Below are 18,035 nucleotides of genomic sequence, written 5' to 3' on the forward strand. Positions count from 1 at the left end.
ATATGTGTAACACGTATGAAAATGCAGGGAATAGCGAGTTATTCCATGAAGAAAGATTTGCTTCCTCAAACGTTACCATTAGGCAGACTGAGTAAATTGAATACGGCAGCACATTTAATAAAGAACAATTTCAAATTGTATACGTTCCCAATTTTCCTGTTGGGTGATTTTTAAAAACATAATTTGTCGAATTCAAATACGGGAGCACATTTAATAAAGAACAATTTCAAATTGTATACGTTTCCAATTTTCCGGTTGGGTGATTTTTAAAAACATAATTTGTCAAATTCATATTGACATTAGTATTACGTTGGAATCAAATCAGCTGGGATTTGCTGTTACCTTTTATAATTGTACTATGTATGGTATCGAAGAAAATAGTAAATTCGAGTTTATTCTTGCAGTACGGGAACAGACCATTCGTTTAAGAGGACCCCCCATTCTCGGGGTCATATAATTCGAATCTACACTGATTAAAGAATGTCTCAACAAAATTTCAAGTGAAAATCTCAAGAACTCTTGAAGATATGGCCGATTTATTGTGTCAGCATCAAGTGACGGCTGAAGGGCTTCTCAAACTTTAAACGCGTTTTTCTCTAAACCTTTTTTTTTGCGAATGCGGACACGATAACTCAAAAACTAATAATCCAATCGGTTCCTAATTTTGCAACGTTTCTCTGGAAGTGTATAGCTCTCGTATGAACTAGGATAAAGCCAATCGGTGAAGATCTTCCTTATTTTTTAACTTGGTTTTTGGTAAAAAATCGGCGACTTTCCAAAAATATTTTTTCAAAGATCCACCATTTTGTTAATTTTAGAGCGAAGTCAATAATCCTAGTTCATACGAGAGCCAGACATGTACTCTTTCTAACACCGTTGGAATTTTCGAATTCCGATGTTCCAGTGAGGAGTTATCATGCCCGCCATCAAAAATAAGGACTTTTCTTTAATTACAAAAAACAACAACAAAACAATAACAAAATTGTTTGTAAATTATTTTTCTTCTCTTTAAAATCTTCAATTATATATGTGCAAAGTTACAAACCTTAACAATGAAAATCTTGGAAAATTAAAATCGTGAAAGGGGGAGGGGGGTGGTTCCCTTAATATAAAATACAATTTGTTTACTCATTATTTAATTGAGATTAAAAATAAAAAATATTTGTTGACAGAGAATATTTAAATAAACCTTAAAATGGCATTTACATTAGAGCTTTTTACCGGGTTAACCTACTCTATGAGGTTTTATTTGACATGTATACAATGGAATTGACAATTGAAACCCACTGGGTTGACGAAATCCGGTACAATGTAATTTCGAAGGAGGATATTTTCATTTAAATTTTGGAAGCTGAATGTTGTCAAAAGCAAAATTATGAAAAAAATTGGATTCACATGTTTGCATGAGACTACCTTGTGTAATTATGCCATGTGTATATGTAAACAAATACCAGCTGACAGTCATCTGAAATGACCTCAATGCCAGCGTAAAATAACCTTAATTTATTTTCAGGATTTCGTAAATCCACATAATATAAAGTGCGTATGTAAATGCGCTACAAGATTACCTAGGGTGAACAGAAAATGTCTTTACTCAACTGCAACGTATAAATCCAACATAAGCCGCCATTACCTTTCACACACATTCGTAAACATTGTGCTCATTTTTTATTGTCCATTCCCTTTCTTTCTTGTATTCGTATCACTTGGAAATACATAGTTCCCTTCGTTTTATTTTACGTTCTAGTTTATTTTCATCTACTTCTTCGTCCAGGATCGAATCAACAGCAATCATTCCAATGTCGTCTTCTATACGCTACCAGTATCAGAATACCCAACACTCAAGGGTAATGAATTTAAAATATAAATCGAAATATAAAAAAATCAAGAGACAAATAAAGCAGCTGGTTTTTGTAAGTAGCACCTGCCACTACAACAACAATAATTCCCCTAATGATTCTCTATGTCGCTACATTCCATTCTAGGAAAATGCTTCATTATGTGATGAAGTGTCTCAGATTCAACTGGACCTGAAAATAGCACGTGAGGAAAGAAGATTCCTTATAAAACGACTGATGCGCCATGAGGGATTTGATGAAACCACGGACAAAGTTGCCGATGCCACTAGCACTACTTCACAGAAACTAAATAACGTCCCAAAGAAAAGGGGTCCAAAGAAACGCGTTACTTTAAATTATGGCAGTAATGTGGATGATATTGAAAAGCTGAAACTCATGTGCGAAGATAAAGTCGATGTCGATGCACAGGGAAAACCCAAAATGCCCATTAACTTATCCAATGTATTGATACACTCATTGGGTGAAATTCTCCCTTCAAATCCGAATTTCCATAATTCGAATTGGATCTATCCCGTGGGTTATGTTGCCACACGTATATATGCTCATCCCAAAGATCCGCAAAGAAAATGCGTCTTTACTTGCAAGATTTTAAATAATGCCGGCTATCCACAATTTCAAATCATACCAGACAACGATCTGGATAGTGTATTCTTTGGCGAAACTGCTGATATATGTCATCGTACTCTCCTGGAGACCCTGAGAAGATCACTGTCTGAAGGCACACGGGTACCTATGAATGTACAAGGAGAGAAATTCTTTGGACTGTCGAATAGTATTGTACAATCACTTTTGAGACTGGATCCTTCATTTAAGTTATGTACAAATTTTAAAGAGTTTTTAAATAAGAACGAATCGCCCGGGCAGACCAATATTCCGGAGGAAAAGGATCCCACAATGTCATTCGAAGCGTTGTCACTCATTACAATGTCAGCATATCATACGATGCCGGAAATTAAGGATGAACCACCAGATGAGTTGTTTGACTTAAACTAAGGTGTGTTGTAGGGATTATTTATAAGGTTACCTGATAAGGCCTCCTGAAGTTTTCGTTGTATGAAGTAAAAACAAAAAATATTTTGGTTTCAACGTATGCCTCTTGGATTCCACTATTGGTTTCTCGCGATAAAAAAACTTGACAGCAATGGAAAATAAGGGAATAAATACGCCTCCTGTAAATAGTATGGCAAAACCACAGCAACACCTGACCATAAACAATACATTTCTCAATGGCACTCGGCGTTGATTAAAACACATTGAACATAAAATATTTTTGTCAAATTATATTTAAATATATATATATAAAAAAATTAAAAATTACTAATTCTAGTATATTTAGAAATAAGTTGTAGTTCTCCCTAAGCGTATAAATAATCATAAAATCTTTGTCATAATTCTTAATATTCTTCTTCAAAAAAAGGTTATATATGCCTGATGAAATGAAAATATGCACGTAAAAGTATATACAAAAAATTAAATTCTAGCTAATTAATGTTCAAAGCACAGCATATTATTTTTATTTTATTGTTAATGTTAATTATACTCAGTCGTCGTCAGTTGCTGATAGCTAGAGAATTACGTTCCGAATTACCTTCGTTGACCACCTTTGCCTTCTCTTGTTGGTGGAACACTTTTCACAACTCCTGGAGCGGGTGTTGGCAATAGAATACGACTGCCATCGGCGTACCTAATCTGACGTTCCGGTGTAGGTGTCAAACGAGCTGGACTGATACGCGACGGTGGCTGGGGATAGCGAAATTGGGGTTGTTGATTACGAATGTCGGCGACGACTCTGCGCTTTGTGGTCTCTTCTTGAGCTTGGTGTCGATGATGTGCTGCTGGTTGGTGGTACGGTTGTCGTTGTTGATATTGCGACATTGTATGTTTGCTTTGTGCGTTTTTAGCGTTGGCAGTTATTTTGGCCGCTTTACGTCCTCCAAATATTAAATTAGAAACAAATATTACGGGCGAAAAGAGGCGCAGAGGGGTTTCACTGAAATGCAATTAATAATAAATAAAATACTTGGACCAGAAAGTATGAAGTTGAATTAAACTTACGTCGTTCCAACAATGGGCTTGGCCTCATTGCCGCTCAATATGAATAGTGGGAAAAATATCGAAAATATACAACTGCTCACAATGATGGATGACGACATGTTGGTCAGTACTGTTAGGGGTACACCGAATCCCAAAAAATATGGCCAATTGATTTCGATATAATTCAAGCGTCTGTGCAATTCCCAGCCCATATTGAACCACTTATATTCGAATGAATACAACGAGTACAGTAGGCAAAGATGTATGAAGCATAAAAATCCCCCAATATACGGTAGGGGCAGCAAATTGACTAGCATGCTTTGAATTAAGAATAGCGCCTGTACCACCAAATTGAAAAGGAAATCAGCAACCAATTTGCTTATACTGGGTATAAGATTGGGTTTGCCCTTGCGCACCTTGTAGGCTTCATTGGCAATGTCGGCGAACCACAGCGATGATACGATTTTGCTTAAGAGGAAAATCGGCAGAACCCACATCATTCCGAAAATAATTGATAGGATTGATTGAAGCCAGCCCCATATCATGTGGAGATCCTGTGACTTGTCGCCATAACACAGAGTCAATATGAATTTCAATGTTGGTAGTAGAATTCGTTCAAATAGGATGATGCTCATCCAGGTGAAACCACCATTTAGGGCACAGGACTTTAAAACCTTTTTGGCTATTTTCTTCTGCCTGAAATTGGAATATTTAATTACAAACAGAATCTCCATCGAACACAACAGCTAACCACATACTTAAATGGTATTGATGGCTCCGACTTTTGTTTTTTCGGCAAACTGTCTAAACGTCGCTCATCTGGATTTTCGTCCCTGGCTGCTGTCATTTCACGAATACGTTCTTCATCGTACATGGCAGACGCTGATGAAGGAATTGGCGAAGGGCTGCGACGCATCATGCGCTGACATTCTTGCAACCGTTGCTGACGCTCAGCCTCCTTTTCCGCATTTAACCTGTGTATCTCGGCATCAATGTAGAAAACTAGAGTCATGCCCTTTATACTGTCCCATAGTCCATATAAAAATCCCAGCGATATGCTCTACAGACAGACAGACAAATGTCAACAGTAATTAGGCACCAGAAATTCTAAATATAGCATTGCTATACTTCAGACAATTTTAGTTACCTTTATCGAATCCATTATAACAACATCTACTACATGAGGGAAACTATTAACGAAACGAATTTAATTGATTTAATAATGAATTCTTCTAAAATTAACACGCGAATACGAAACAAACGAATTGGACAAAGAAATGTTTTGGTTTTCGTTTCGTTTTCTATTGCGTTTTGCTTGCCAAGGCAGGTTTAATAAGGTAGACGCATTAGAACAGCTGTTGGTACAGATAAATGTCAAAAATGTTGTAAATATAAAACCAAACGAAAATCTATAAATTTTATGTACTTTTTTCACTCATTTATTACTTTCTAAATGAATTTGTATAAAACAATCTTATGAATCGGTTTTTTCCAAAACATTTTTGACATATCGTTGTACTACAACAGTTGTTTGTTAAAAAAATGCTGATCCAGTTACCTTTTTAAATCTGCCATAACGCCAAGGCCGATTTAAAAAGGTAGCTGCATCAACAGATTTTACTGAACAAAACCAATCTAATTAAAATTAGTTCCACTTGCAAAGAATAGGGGGAAGTAAAAAATAGGTGATAACGAAATTGAAACAAGCAGCTTTGTTCGCTTTATGGAAATATTATAAAGATGCAGACATCAAAATCTTAAAATTAAAAAACAATTCATATCTACAATTTTACCCGTGAAAAAGACCAAATTTACAATATTCCCAAAAATATATATTAATACCCGTGAAAGTGGCAATATAGACCAAGCGTCTCGTGTCACTTTATAATTCCTCCCCTAATCATGGTGGAATTAAAATATGACAACGTATGTCTGAAGAAGAAGAACAACAAGCAGCTTTGTTTACGAATGAAAGCAATGCATAACGGCGTTTTGATTTGTTTGAAATGAAAATAAATAAGGCTCAAAAAATAACTGATAACATAGAATTGAAGCAAAACTGAGTACGAATGGTCTAGTTTAATAGAACGATTCCCTGAAAAGAGTGCATGAACGTGGTCAGTATGTGTTGCTCATTATAGTTCAAATTAAAAACTGAAAAAAGGTACTGTAGAACTGCGTTCAAACGCTTGTGCGATCGATAAATTGGGAATCTGGTAAAAATATTATTCAAATACGCCAAATCTTTGAAGTTTCACATAAACAAATTAATTATTATTTTAATCCTACATAAAAACTATTGTTCTCAGTGAAATAACGAAAAATTATATTATTATTTATATAAAATACTATCGGACATTTTCTGGCATTTACTTCAAGGGTAGAAGTGTATCGCACATTCTTTACACTTACATTTTCGTAGTGAGTGTCGGGGGAATTCATGTTTTTCTGTTGTATAATTTGTTTAAAATCACAAAATTATGATTAAACGCCATTAAAGTCCAATTTTAAATATATACTATGGTTTGTGTTTATTTTTTCCCGAATGAATCTGTCGCTTGTCATAATCAGCTGATTGGAAATAACATCGTACATGATAGCGTTACCAAATGTTCCTCTTAAATCAATCAACAGTCTAATGATATTACAGAGTCTTTTATACATATACAGTTTACAGTCGCAGTTTATTATTTCACTACATAATTGTGTGCGTTTAATTTAAATACAATATTTTATCTCTCCAAATTCTTTAAGTGGCAACTTATTTTAGCTCCTTCTCCTTCATTTTGTCCTTCAAATCATATTTCATATTTTATTACCGAAAAATTTCACACAAAATATCATCACATTTTCTCACTCCTTGTAATCCAGAAAAACTAATTTTTCTTCAAAGCGGATTTTTTCGCTTTCGAACTTTATTCAGAATAAGGCGAAGGGACAAACGAAAGAATTCATTGTGAAATGTTGTTCAGAATAAGTCGAAGGGCAAGAGCGAGTAAATTCACATGGAGTTGAAATCCAGAATAAGGCTGATAATTTATGTTGTGAATAATAAAATATTAAAAAATAATAATCGAGTTATCGGTAGAATTAACGAAATTGCTAAAAATTTCAGAAATACTTTTAAAAACCAATACAATTTGTATTGTATGGCAACACTATTTCTGCAAAGTCCCATGTTGACGTTCATTTTTGTTTTGCAGAAGTTCTAGAATTTCAATTCGCATGATAAGCAACAACAACAAGAGGTAACTTTTGAGGGGAAGTGTATGTGTAAAGTGTGAAAAACTCACCGTGTGTTCCAAAACATACCCGTATGATACAATAATACAAGGTAGGACATATTGAGGTGAATATAAAAAAAGAACTATTTAGGTAGGAGAGAGTGGGGACATTTGTAAAAACTTTTTGCTTGCAAACCTCACAATTTTGTTTATTTTATAACAAGTTTACATGTTTTAACTGATAGTTACAGATGTAATGTTTACACCGAATATACATATGTCATACTTTAAGTTCGATTTAAATATTTTATTACTGTTTTAATGGACGAAGTCATTCATGCCACTTGGGGGCTTGACATATTTGAACGGTATTGCTTTTTACAGTGATTATGTTCAAATATATTATTTACATTTCAGAAATGCATTTATTTATTTAAAACATAAACATGTTCGAAAATTAAATAATTCAGATCGAAACTTATTAAAGCATAAAAACTAAAATTAATTTTATGATAATTACAGTTAGTTTCGTAATATTATTAACCTATTAGAAATTTAAAGAAAACGAAGCCAAAAATTAACAAATCCCTTTTTACTCGAGTTTAAAAAAATGGTTACGATTCGGAAAAATTTTAAACCGAGATTTTATGAGCGCTGTTCAAAGGTGTCCCACTTTCCCCTACTGGTTTTTGTGTACGGGAAACCACCAAAAAATTGTGGAGCTCTCAATTTGTTTGGAGACTATAAAATTCACCATTATTGAAAACAACATTAGTTTGCCTTCAGCCTAGTCTTTTTATTCATAAAAACATATAAACGTTTACATTTTACCGGATTTCATAACCCCGTGGTCTCAATTTCATTGTATATATGTCAAACAAATCCTCATAAAGTAGATTAACCCGGTAAAACGTTCTAATGTTAATGCAGTTTTAATAGGTGAATAAATCAAGCAGGTTGTTTTATATTGTAATTGGCAAATTCTATTACAGACAATTTTTTGAATACAAGTTTACGGAATTATTTGATCATATTGCTGCTCTTTATTTTTATTTTTTTGTTTATTATACATTCATATATTTTTATTATAGCAAAATATTTTTCTTTTTTTATTAATACAATTTTATATTTCTAAAATACTTTTCGTTTGCAAACTTTACGTGTTAAAAAGAAAATAAATATAAAAAAAGAGTAAACAAAAAATATTAAATGATACATGAAATGATATCGAGAGAAACAATTGTATTGTTGGCAGTTTGCAATTATTGTATTATAATATTGAAAACAAATGTTTTTCTTTAGACTTTTTAACTAATTGCTAGCGTTTTTTAATTTGTGTGTAATTGCGCTATATTTGACGATGTGTGACCAGACTTATAAGGGAAATTGTGTTTTTTGTTTTCAAAGGGCAAATCCATAATAAAAAAAAAACTATACAAAAAATTTAGTCTTGGATAAATCCTTTTGGTTAAGGTACGGCATTACGTCCTTGCATTTATACATTGTTTATAATTAAGCAAAGTTGGTATATATTTATTTAATACTTTTTACACTCCTCTAAAATATGTGCCTTACTTTTTGTTAAAAGGATTTTGATGCCCTCACTTAATCTAAATACTACACTTTTTATATTTAATATAGAAATGTGCGATGACTGTGAATTAACATCTCCGTTCAACCAGCATGATTAATGGGTCGGCTAATGGAATTTGGCTGTGTCATGGCTTTTATTTCCAGTCTGAAAAATACAAAAACAATACAGATTCAAAATTCGCCAGTTCGTCAATTTGATGTTCGTTTGATTATACCTTAATTCTCTGGGCAGCCATGTGGTATCTATTCGATGCTCCACTACTGCCAGTATTGCTAGAGTTTTCAATGTTGGTTCGAAGTCTAGAACATTTGTGTCGTTATTGTCAATAAGGAATGCCTGTTCTTGAGCCGTTGCATGAGGATAGGGACTAGAAAGAAACAGGAGAAAAAATGGAAACAATTTTCCCCGACGGGTCAGTCAGTACTTGTATGTTTAGAAAATTTGTAGTTTATCTGTTCTCTCATATTTACCTAGTGCCACCGAACAGAAACAAACGGGATCCTTTAACAATACCAACTTGTCGACGACGTGGGGTAGGTGGTTTCCCATGAGGCTTCACAAGATTCCAACAATTCGCTTTGGGATCAAACGTATATAAATCATTGAAATGCTGATCCAATAGACCATTATATCCACCGAAAACATATATTAAATTGTTATATATAACTGAAACAAAACCAAAAAAGAAAAAAGAAGTGTGCTGAACACAAATTCCACCCCTCGGATAAATTATAACTTACACATTGAATGACTTCTTCGACCAACAGGAACTTTTCCCGTTGTTGACGGTCTATGCCACACTTTTGTCTTAAGATCTAAATACACTATTTCCGGACAATACATTTCTTCTTGACTATGATACGGGCTATGTTTATCACCACGTCCACCAAAAATATACATACGGCCATGTATATGCTCAGCCGTGTGGAAATCACGGAAAGATGGTGGAACGCCAAATGTCTGAATATATCGCCATTCCATTGTATCGAAATTCAAGGCGTGCACATCACAGGAAAATTCATTGATTTCTTCAACAAAACCACCAAAAATATACATGCAGTTGTCAATGACACACGCCGAATGTCCATCTCTGGCTCCCGGAACAGCACCCGTCACTGGTGGCCTTGACCAGCTCAAAGTCTTGGGATCGAAGCAGTAAAGAACATTACAAAGACTTTCGTCATTGCGTCCGCCCCATATGTAAATTTTATCTTTGTGAGCAACTGCAGTGTGGCCGTATCTAAAATTCGGAGACAAATAATGTCATTTGTATTTGTAACGCTTCGAGTTTAATCTATTAATAATATAAAAACCTCTGAAATGGTACTTCCGGATATTTCAGTACCGTGCCGTTTTCATCTCTTCTTTGTGGTAATAGAGTCCATCGTAACGTCTGTGTGTTTAAGACGTGTACATCGATTGATTCGCTAAAGCGATAGTCATCACCTGTAATGTTGGCATAGGGGAAATTAGCTGAATATTCTAGGCCATTAACACATAAACATAAATTACCTGTGCAGTATCCACCAAATGAAAAAATGAACTCTCCAACACAGACGGCTGCATGATTTACTCTGCGTGGTCCACCATCCAAATGAACCGTCCAACGCATATTATAAAACTTGGAAAAGTAATATCAAGTAATTTATTTGTTTGTTTTCCTAAAAGCAAACGATAACAAAAAAGAAAATTGGGGTGAAGGTCGTCGTCACAGTCACATAAGCAAGCAATTAATTTCTTTCACCTACCAATTATTGCACCAAAACCTGGCAATGGTAACTGTGATTGGGCACAGTGATTATAATTTCTAACAGCAGCCACCAGCCAGGACCACCTCAGTCTTTATACGACAATTCCTACTCTCTGTCTTTCCAATTGTCTCCTCCCTTTTTGCCTTTTCTTAATATTTATTCCATTTAATATACACTTTTTGTTTATTTCTTCGTTCGTTTGTAATTTGGCTGGTTTTTAAACTTTGTTTTGTTGTTTTATCCAAACTTGTATGTTTTAACTAACTTCTAACAAACCGTAAGCTTAGCTGATAAATATACATATATATATATATTTCTTTTTTAATATTTTTATTTGCCCTATTGTTTTTCTTTTTTCTTGAAGAATATAAGTATTATCGATTAGTTTTGTATGCGAAAAAAGAAAGTAATCGATTTTTTTGTTAAAACCGATAACATTGTGTTTCGATATATTTCATTTTGCAGGATAATACAACGTTTACATAAACGAAAAACAAACAAAAACAGACGGGTATGTTCTGGAACACACGGTGAGTTTTTTACACTTCCCCTCAGGAGTTACCTACCGTTCTGCTTCTCGCGTGAATTGAAATTTACGAACTTCGGCACAAAAAAAAAAAAAAAACGTCAACATGGCACCATGATGCAAAAATAAGATGATGTATAAAAACAAAAACCGTTGGTTTTTGTCTCGGCCATCTGTCAAATTGTTCCTTATAATATTTTACATGGTTGACAACACTGCACATCGAATTCAAGTATAAATTACGCACTTTGACAGTAAATCGTGTCATCAGCTGCACTAAATGGATTACATATTTATTGTGCCATGCATGGTACTTTACAGAACTAGTGTTGCCATACAATATAAATTTTATTGGTTTTTAACCTTTGTTTCTATCATTTTTAGTAATATAGTTAATTCTAACAATAATTTTATTATTATTTTTAGTATTCGCAACGTAAAGTATATGTATGAACGACGCTGTAATATCATTCGGGTATGTTGTGGAACTCACGGTGTGTTCTTTACACATCACACATACACTTCAGAAGTTACCTCCTGTTCCGCTTCTCACGCCAACATGGTACTCGTTTTTAACATTGTTTCTATGATTTTTTAATAATTTTGTTAATTCTAACCTTACTTTTATTATTTTTTTACTATTCGCAACATAAAATATATGTATGAAAGACTCTGTAATATCAATAATTTATTGATTTAAGGGGAACATTTGGTAACCCTATTTTCATCGGCCTTACTTCAAATCAGCTGTTTATGTCAAGCAAGAAATTCTGTTGAAGAAAATGCAACACAAACCTTAATATCTATTTAAAATTGGGGTTTAATGGCGTTTTACCTTAATTTTGTGATTTTAAACAAATTATGTGCAATAATAATATATTAGTCTATCATCATGTGCATTTTTTTATTTTAAAAATAATATTCGGGTATGTTCTGGAATTCACGGTGTGTTCTTTTCACTTTACACATACACTTCACCTCAGAAGCTACCTCCTGTTCTGGTTCTCACGTGAATTGAAATTTTCAACTGCGACAAAAATAAACGCCAACATAGTACTTTGCAGAAATAGTGTTGCCATACATTATAAACTGTATGCGTTTTTAACATGGTTTCTCTAATTTTTTACTAATTTCGTTAGTTCTAACGATAATTTTGCTATTATTTTTTAATATTTTATTATTCGCAACATAAAATATATGTATGAAAGACTCTGTAATATCATTAATTTGTTGATTGAATTAAGAGGATCATATGGTAACACTGTCTTCTTTGACCTTACTTCAAATCAGCTGTTTGTGTCAAGCGAGCAATACAGTTGAAGAAAATGGAACACAAACCTTAGTATCTATTTAAAATTTGTTTTTAAGGACGTTTTAGCTTAATTTTGTGATTTTAAACAAATTATACGCAATAATAACATATTATTCTATCATCATGTGCCCTTTTTATTTCAAAAAAGATTTTCTTTTATATAGAAAAACATGAATACACCCGACTCTCACTATGAAAATGTAAGTGTAAAGAATACACCTCAAATGGGTGTAAAGTGTGTTACAGAACACCTCGGCGTGTGTTCGATACACTTCTGCCCTTGAAGTGAATGCCAGAACATTCCCGTAAATACCTTCATGTGTAATCATGTCATGATTATATGTATAAAAGACTTCATAATATCATTAATTTGTTGATTGATTTAGAGGAATATTTTGCAACCCTATCTTTTTCAGCCTTATTTCAAATCAGCTGATTATGACAAGCGACAAATTCATTCGGAAAAAATGCAATACAAACCTTATTATCTATTTAAAATTGGCTTTTAATTTGCAATTTTAAACAAATTATACACAATAATAGCATATTAATATATCATAATGTGCATTTTTTATTCCAAAAAAATATTCTTTTATATAGAAAAACATTAATACACCCGACTCTCACGTAAATACAAATTAGAAAATAGTTTTAATACGACCCTCAATACTGTTGTATACTATTTGAAGTAAAAACTATGCAAATGTATCAGATGTCGCTAATCTGTAATCTGTTACTGTGGTCTAACATCAAATATGTTCCCTATTTTTTATAAAACCACATAACTTATTTTCCCTGTCAAAAAAAAAAAAAAAAAATGCTCACATCCAAGTGTTTTGAGAATTTTGCGTTTATTTTAGAGAATTGTAATGTCATTTTCTTTAGTTGGGGGAGATACATTCGTCGCCAGAATATTACTATTGTCTGCGCTATCATTATTTGTGTTGTTTGTTACCACTTTTTGTGGTTCGACTACTGGTAATTGGTCTCCTAAATATCCAACACGTTTTCTTCGTTTACGTGCCTCCTCAAATTCGATGGGATGAACATTTTTCCGATGCGAATGCATATTTGCGTTCGAGTTAAACGTTTTTGGGCAGTGCGGGCAAGTGTATAGAAATTCACCGGTATGCGTACTTAAATGCTCCTTCAACGATCTTGGTCGCTTAAAACATTTCTTACAGAATTCACATTGGAACGCCTTGTCTGGTGTTCGATGGGCATACTTTTTATGGCTTTCCATGGCATCTCGACTGGGTGATACCTTATTGCATATGTCGCAAACATGAGGTGTTTTTGGTTGCATATGCCGTCGTTTATGTTTTCTCAGGGCATATTTATCCTTATGCCACGAACCACATAGATCGCATTGGACTTTGGCCTGGCCGTTATGCTCCATTTGGTGTCGCAAAAAAGCACTTGGTCCAAATATGACTTTGGCACAAATATCACACATCCTGCCGCCAGCACAGGGTTCCTTGTTGTGTTCTTGTAGCTCCTCCAGTGTTTTGTATCTAAAATGGAGTTTAATAGTAGTATTAAAAGTGGCAAAGGTGACAATGTACCGACCGACCTTCTATTGCATGTTTTACACTGTTTGAAACGATCTTTGTGCTTAAATGTCCTATGCTGTTCCAAAAGATATTTTTTGGCAAATTTCTTGGGGCATTCATTGCAGGCGTATATTTTATCCTCCTCCCTTTGGTGTTTTATGAAGTTGTGATTTCTCAGAGATTGATAGTCGGAAAATATTTGATTACATTCGTCACATCTATAAATGAATATATTTTCAATTGTAAATGGAAATTAATGAAATTCTGGGTTTACCTATAACAATTGGGATCAACATGATGCCGTATATGATGTAAAAGATTAGCTCTTTTGTAAAACATTTTGTCGCAACATTTCACATAACCATTTTCGATGTTATGCACCGTTCTCATGTGATTTTTGATACCAGCAAAATTGTCCACAGCTATGTTACAAACATCGCAGTGCAGACCCATGTATTGGGCGATTTCTTCATCGAACGATTTCATTTTTATTTTGTAAGCGCTTTCCTCTTCCGGTTTGTCATTGGCCTTTCCTTTAGCTTTTGTTTTTGATTTTTTGTTTTTGTTTTCGCATGCCTCCGAAGCAGCAGTTGAATCCTTATTTTTAGGTTTTCTACCTCTTTTACGTTTTTCCGGTATTTGTTCTTCAATACTAATTGTATTTGAAATATTCTCAGTTGATTCTGGTGCTGTCTTTGAATCCAAGTCCTTCGAATGCGCTTCAGATGGGGTGTCGGTAGCCTCATTGACGTCTGCATGGTCGAAAGGATCTGAATGCTGAGATTCATTAGGGAACATGTCGAAATTATCACTGTCATCAGAACTATCATAGTTTGTATCGGAAACATCTTCCGATATTTTGTTTAATAGCTGCATGTCTCCAGTAAATGGCACTTCCATCATGAATTCTTCAAGTTCTTCAATTGGCTCATCTTTATTTGAGGAAAATTCCAAAGCGCCAGACTCGGTTTTTACAGTAATAACTTCCGGTTCCTTGTAGCGCTGATGAACATGCTCTACCATTTCATAAAATTCGTGAAAATCGTATAGTTTCCTCCAACATAACATGCATATAGCCGAAAATACAGGATCTTCCTTGAGGGGCTAGACGAATAAAATCAATGTGATTATTTTTTTAATGTGTGCCACTTTTGGCCCGCCTCCCGGATATCGAATTAACTTACCTCAAACCAAAAATGTTTTGCCAAAATTTTGGCAATATTTGGTTCTGAATTTTCACAATTGTCGAAGATTTTTGTGACATCTTCCGACTCCTTTAAGCACAGACAGCATAACATTATAGCAATCTTTTCAAAATTGTTATTGATTCTGTTATTTTTATGTGTTTAATACATAATATGTTTTTTTTAATAAATAAATTTATTTATTTCTCTTTATAATTTTGTTTGTATATTAGGGATAAGTAAGTTGAAAATTGAAAAACGTTCCACTTGCTAACGAATGGGAGAGAAGGCAAAATGACCGATAAACAAGAATTCAAAGTAGGATAAAGAAATATTTACGAATGAGGTGTGATGGAGACTGGATGAGAATCGTATTGTTGACACACACACGGACACTGTGTGGATTTTGTTTACATATGCTTGTTTTCTAAAGCTTCTTCTCGCAGAATTCACTTGAGATTAATTACATGATTTATCGATAACGCTGTTTATGTACAGTGAAAGATTAGCGTAGTTAGAAATATTGTCATGTTACGACGGTTCGCTCCCCAAACGATTTAACCCATTCATACTTTACTCATGTCTGCATTATTCTTTTCATTTTCAAGGGAAATTTGTAATAAATAATCCTTATAATTGAATATTTTCAAAATGAAAATATGTTATTAGCAATATCATATTTCTTTATTTTGTTCATTATTGCTATTGGTAATAGCATCGTTTGTTTTTATTGCTGCGGGGTTTGTTGTAACCTCAGAACCCGCTGGTTCTTTGTTTATCTTCTCCCCATCCATTGCACCGGTTTTCTGATCACCCAAATAACCAATTCGTTTACGTCGTTTACGCGCCTCTTCAAACTCTACGGGATGTGCATTTTTACGATGTGAGTGCATATTGGCATTTGAATTAAACGTTTTTGGACAATGTGGACATGTATACAACACTGCGCCTGTATGTGTTGTCAAGTGCTCTCGCAAAGATATTGGCCGCTTAAAACATTTATGGCAAAATTCACATTCAAATATCCTTTCGGAACGATGGGCATATTTCTTGTGACTAATCATAGCTTCCCGACTGGGCGACACTTTTTGGCAAATATCACAAACATGTGGTGTTTTCGGCTCCAAGTGCCGCCTTTTGTGTTTCCTCAGGGCATATTTGTCCCTGTGCCACGATCCACACATATCACACTGAACTTTGTGCGCCTGACTGCTATCGTGCTCCAATTGATGGCGCTTAAATGCTCCAGGCCCAAATATAACTTTTGCGCATATATCACACATAATGCCCACAGCACAGGGCTCCTTGTTGTGTTCTTCTAGTTCTTCTATGGTCTTATATCTGCAAATATAATATTGGATGTGTCAGCTTTTGTTAGCTGAAATCAAATACCTATAAGTATTTGCTATTACCTTCTATTACACATTTTACACTGTTTGTGATCTTTATGTTTAAAAGTCCTATGTTGTTCCAGTAAATACTTCCGGGCGAATTTCTTGGGGCATTCCGTACATTGGTATATTTTATCCTCTTCCTTCTGATGTTTAACATTTAGATGATTACGCAGCGATTGGTAATCGGAGAATGTTTGATCGCAATCCTCGCATCTGCAGAAGGCAGTTCAAATACAAAAATGTATATCAAACAGATTAGAAATAATAATAATATCTTAATACCTATAACAATTTGGATCAACATGATGTCGGACGTGGTACAAAAGATTAGCCCTTTTGTGGAATTTTTTATCGCAACATTTTACATAGCCATTGTCAATGTTGTGTTCCACACGCATATGACTCTTGATACCAGCAAAGTTGTCGATGGCAATGTTGCAAACATCGCAATGTAGACCCATGTATTGTGATATTTCCTGATCAAAGGATTTCATTTTATTCTTGTATGCACTTTCCTCCTCGCTTTCCTTGCTAGATTTTTCCTTTGTTTTGGATTTTCTAGGCTTGCGATTTGAAATATCATCATCTATGAATTCCTTTTCGACACGCTTTTTTCTTCCTCGTTTTGGTTTGCTAGCTATATTTTCCTCGCCTGTACTCACAGACGCATTCTGGCCTTTGGTTGAGTGTTTTGATAATTTACCCAACAATATAGATAGCGGAATATCATCGGTTTTTGCATCCATTTCAGTGTCATCAAAGGGATCCGAATCTTCGGAGTCATCTTTAAAACAAATATCATCTTTATCGAAACTACGGTCATCATTGTCGCCCATGAACTGGCTACTATAATTTACGTCGTTCGCTATTAGGGACACGGAACTTGATTTGTTGTTCGTCGGTATGAAATTTGCTGAAAACGGCAACTCATCAATTTCGTCAAATGCCTCTTCATTGGGTTCATCTTTCGTATCCACTACGGGTGTCTCTGTTTTCACAGTAACCACCTCAGGTCTACTGTTACGCTGATGGACTGTTTCAACCATTTCATAGAATTCATGAAAATCGTACAACCTCCTCCAACATCCGATGCAGATTGATGTGAATGCGGGGTCATCTTTTAAAGGCTAAAAAACGAAAGTAATTATTTTCAATCTTCAGTTTATTCGATACTTTTGCCAATGTTTTACCTCAAACCAAAAATATTTTGCTATGATAGCTGCAACATTCGGCTGCAAACCATCACGCTCAGCAAAGATATCTGTAATATCGTTTGAATCTTTCAAACACAAGCAACATATCACCATAATAAATGAATAATTTAGTAAAAAAGTCAAACACTTTTAAAAAATAATGATTTTTTTGTTTGTATATGAAAATGGAATTGTTTTCAAGAGCTTCTTCTTCTGGCACTCCATCGGGAATAATAACACCAGTAATGATGGTTGTACAATCGTGTTATCGATAATACAACAATACGGTGACGATAACGTCAACATTGAATTTCTCCGTATTAGACAGAAAAAGCCACAACCTACTTGATTGTGTTTGTTTTTAACCTCCAGATGTCCTGCCTTGTATTACTGAACCATATTTATTTTATA

The 18,035-nt window shown here is 34.3% G+C and overlaps 5 protein-coding genes across 5 annotated transcripts in view; 1 reads left to right on the forward strand and 4 right to left on the reverse strand.

The window, feature by feature from the left end:
* Positions 1-1,805: 1,805 nt before the first annotated feature.
* LOC133333924 (transforming growth factor beta regulator 1) lies at positions 1,806-2,852 on the forward strand. The gene is made up of 2 exons (XM_061542237.1): positions 1,806-1,913; positions 1,986-2,852. The coding sequence occupies exons 1-2, from the start codon at positions 1,851-1,853 to the stop codon at positions 2,850-2,852; spliced, it is 930 nt and encodes a 309-aa protein (XP_061398221.1). The 5' UTR covers positions 1,806-1,850.
* A 591-nt stretch (positions 2,853-3,443) lies between these two features.
* Positions 3,444-18,035, reverse strand: part of LOC133333925 (etoposide-induced protein 2.4 homolog) — a 67,924-nt gene continuing 53,332 nt past the window's right edge. The window contains exons 2-5 of the mRNA XM_061542239.1: positions 5,041-5,055; positions 4,652-4,953; positions 3,915-4,589; positions 3,444-3,849 (exon numbers count right to left, since the gene is read on the reverse strand). Coding sequence (XP_061398223.1) covers positions 3,444-3,849; positions 3,915-4,589; positions 4,652-4,953; positions 5,041-5,055 — 1,398 coding nt within the window. The remainder of the gene's footprint in view (positions 3,850-3,914; positions 4,590-4,651; positions 4,954-5,040; positions 5,056-18,035) is intronic.
* Positions 8,790-10,352, reverse strand: LOC133333903 (kelch domain-containing protein 3). Its single transcript, XM_061542217.1, has 6 exons — positions 10,224-10,352; positions 10,025-10,157; positions 9,452-9,951; positions 9,182-9,377; positions 8,926-9,078; positions 8,790-8,855 (listed from the first exon to the last, which is right to left on the reverse strand). Exons 1-6 carry the CDS (start codon positions 10,321-10,323, stop codon positions 8,792-8,794), a joined length of 1,146 nt encoding a protein of 381 aa, XP_061398201.1. The 5' UTR covers positions 10,324-10,352; the 3' UTR covers positions 8,790-8,791.
* Positions 13,157-15,151, reverse strand: LOC133333926 (transcription factor grauzone-like). The gene is made up of 4 exons (XM_061542240.1): positions 15,038-15,151; positions 14,128-14,957; positions 13,874-14,071; positions 13,157-13,814 (listed from the first exon to the last, which is right to left on the reverse strand). Exons 1-4 carry the CDS (start codon positions 15,149-15,151, stop codon positions 13,157-13,159), a joined length of 1,800 nt encoding a protein of 599 aa, XP_061398224.1.
* LOC133333927 (transcription factor grauzone-like) lies at positions 15,712-17,477 on the reverse strand. Its single transcript, XM_061542241.1, has 3 exons — positions 16,714-17,477; positions 16,450-16,644; positions 15,712-16,378 (listed from the first exon to the last, which is right to left on the reverse strand). Exons 1-3 carry the CDS (start codon positions 17,475-17,477, stop codon positions 15,712-15,714), a joined length of 1,626 nt encoding a protein of 541 aa, XP_061398225.1.

The sequence above is a fragment of the Musca vetustissima genome, unplaced genomic scaffold (genome assembly GCF_032173495.1).
Source record: "Musca vetustissima isolate MV318-11 ecotype Yass unplaced genomic scaffold, APGP_CSIRO_Mvet_v1 utg1463, whole genome shotgun sequence".
Lineage (NCBI taxonomy): Eukaryota > Metazoa > Arthropoda > Insecta > Diptera > Muscidae > Musca > Musca vetustissima.

Coding starts and splice junctions, on each gene's coding strand:
- LOC133333924 (XM_061542237.1), top strand. CDS start 1,851: ATGAATTTAAAATATAAATCGAAATATAAAAAAATCAAGAGACAAATA. Junction 1,914..1,985: donor AAATAAAGCAGCTGGTTTTT/GTAAGTAGCACC, acceptor ATTCCATTCTAG/GAAAATGCTTCATTATGTGA.
- LOC133333903 (XM_061542217.1), bottom strand. CDS start 10,323: ATGCGTTGGACGGTTCATTTGGATGGTGGACCACGCAGAGTAAATCAT. Junction 9,952..10,024: donor CCGGAAGTACCATTTCAGAG/GTTTTTATATTA, acceptor TCCGAATTTTAG/ATACGGCCACACTGCAGTTG. Junction 9,378..9,451: donor TCGAAGAAGTCATTCAATGT/GTAAGTTATAAT, acceptor GTTTTGTTTCAG/TTATATATAACAATTTAATA.
- LOC133333926 (XM_061542240.1), bottom strand. CDS start 15,151: ATGTTATGCTGTCTGTGCTTAAAGGAGTCGGAAGATGTCACAAAAATC. Junction 14,072..14,127: donor GTTGATCCCAATTGTTATAG/GTAAACCCAGAA, acceptor ATTCATTTATAG/ATGTGACGAATGTAATCAAA. Junction 13,815..13,873: donor TGTAAAACATGCAATAGAAG/GTCGGTCGGTAC, acceptor ACTCCATTTTAG/ATACAAAACACTGGAGGAGC.
- LOC133333927 (XM_061542241.1), bottom strand. CDS start 17,477: ATGGTTGAAACAGTCCATCAGCGTAACAGTAGACCTGAGGTGGTTACT. Junction 16,645..16,713: donor GTTGATCCAAATTGTTATAG/GTATTAAGATAT, acceptor TGCCTTCTGCAG/ATGCGAGGATTGCGATCAAA. Junction 16,379..16,449: donor TGTAAAATGTGTAATAGAAG/GTAATAGCAAAT, acceptor TTATATTTGCAG/ATATAAGACCATAGAAGAAC.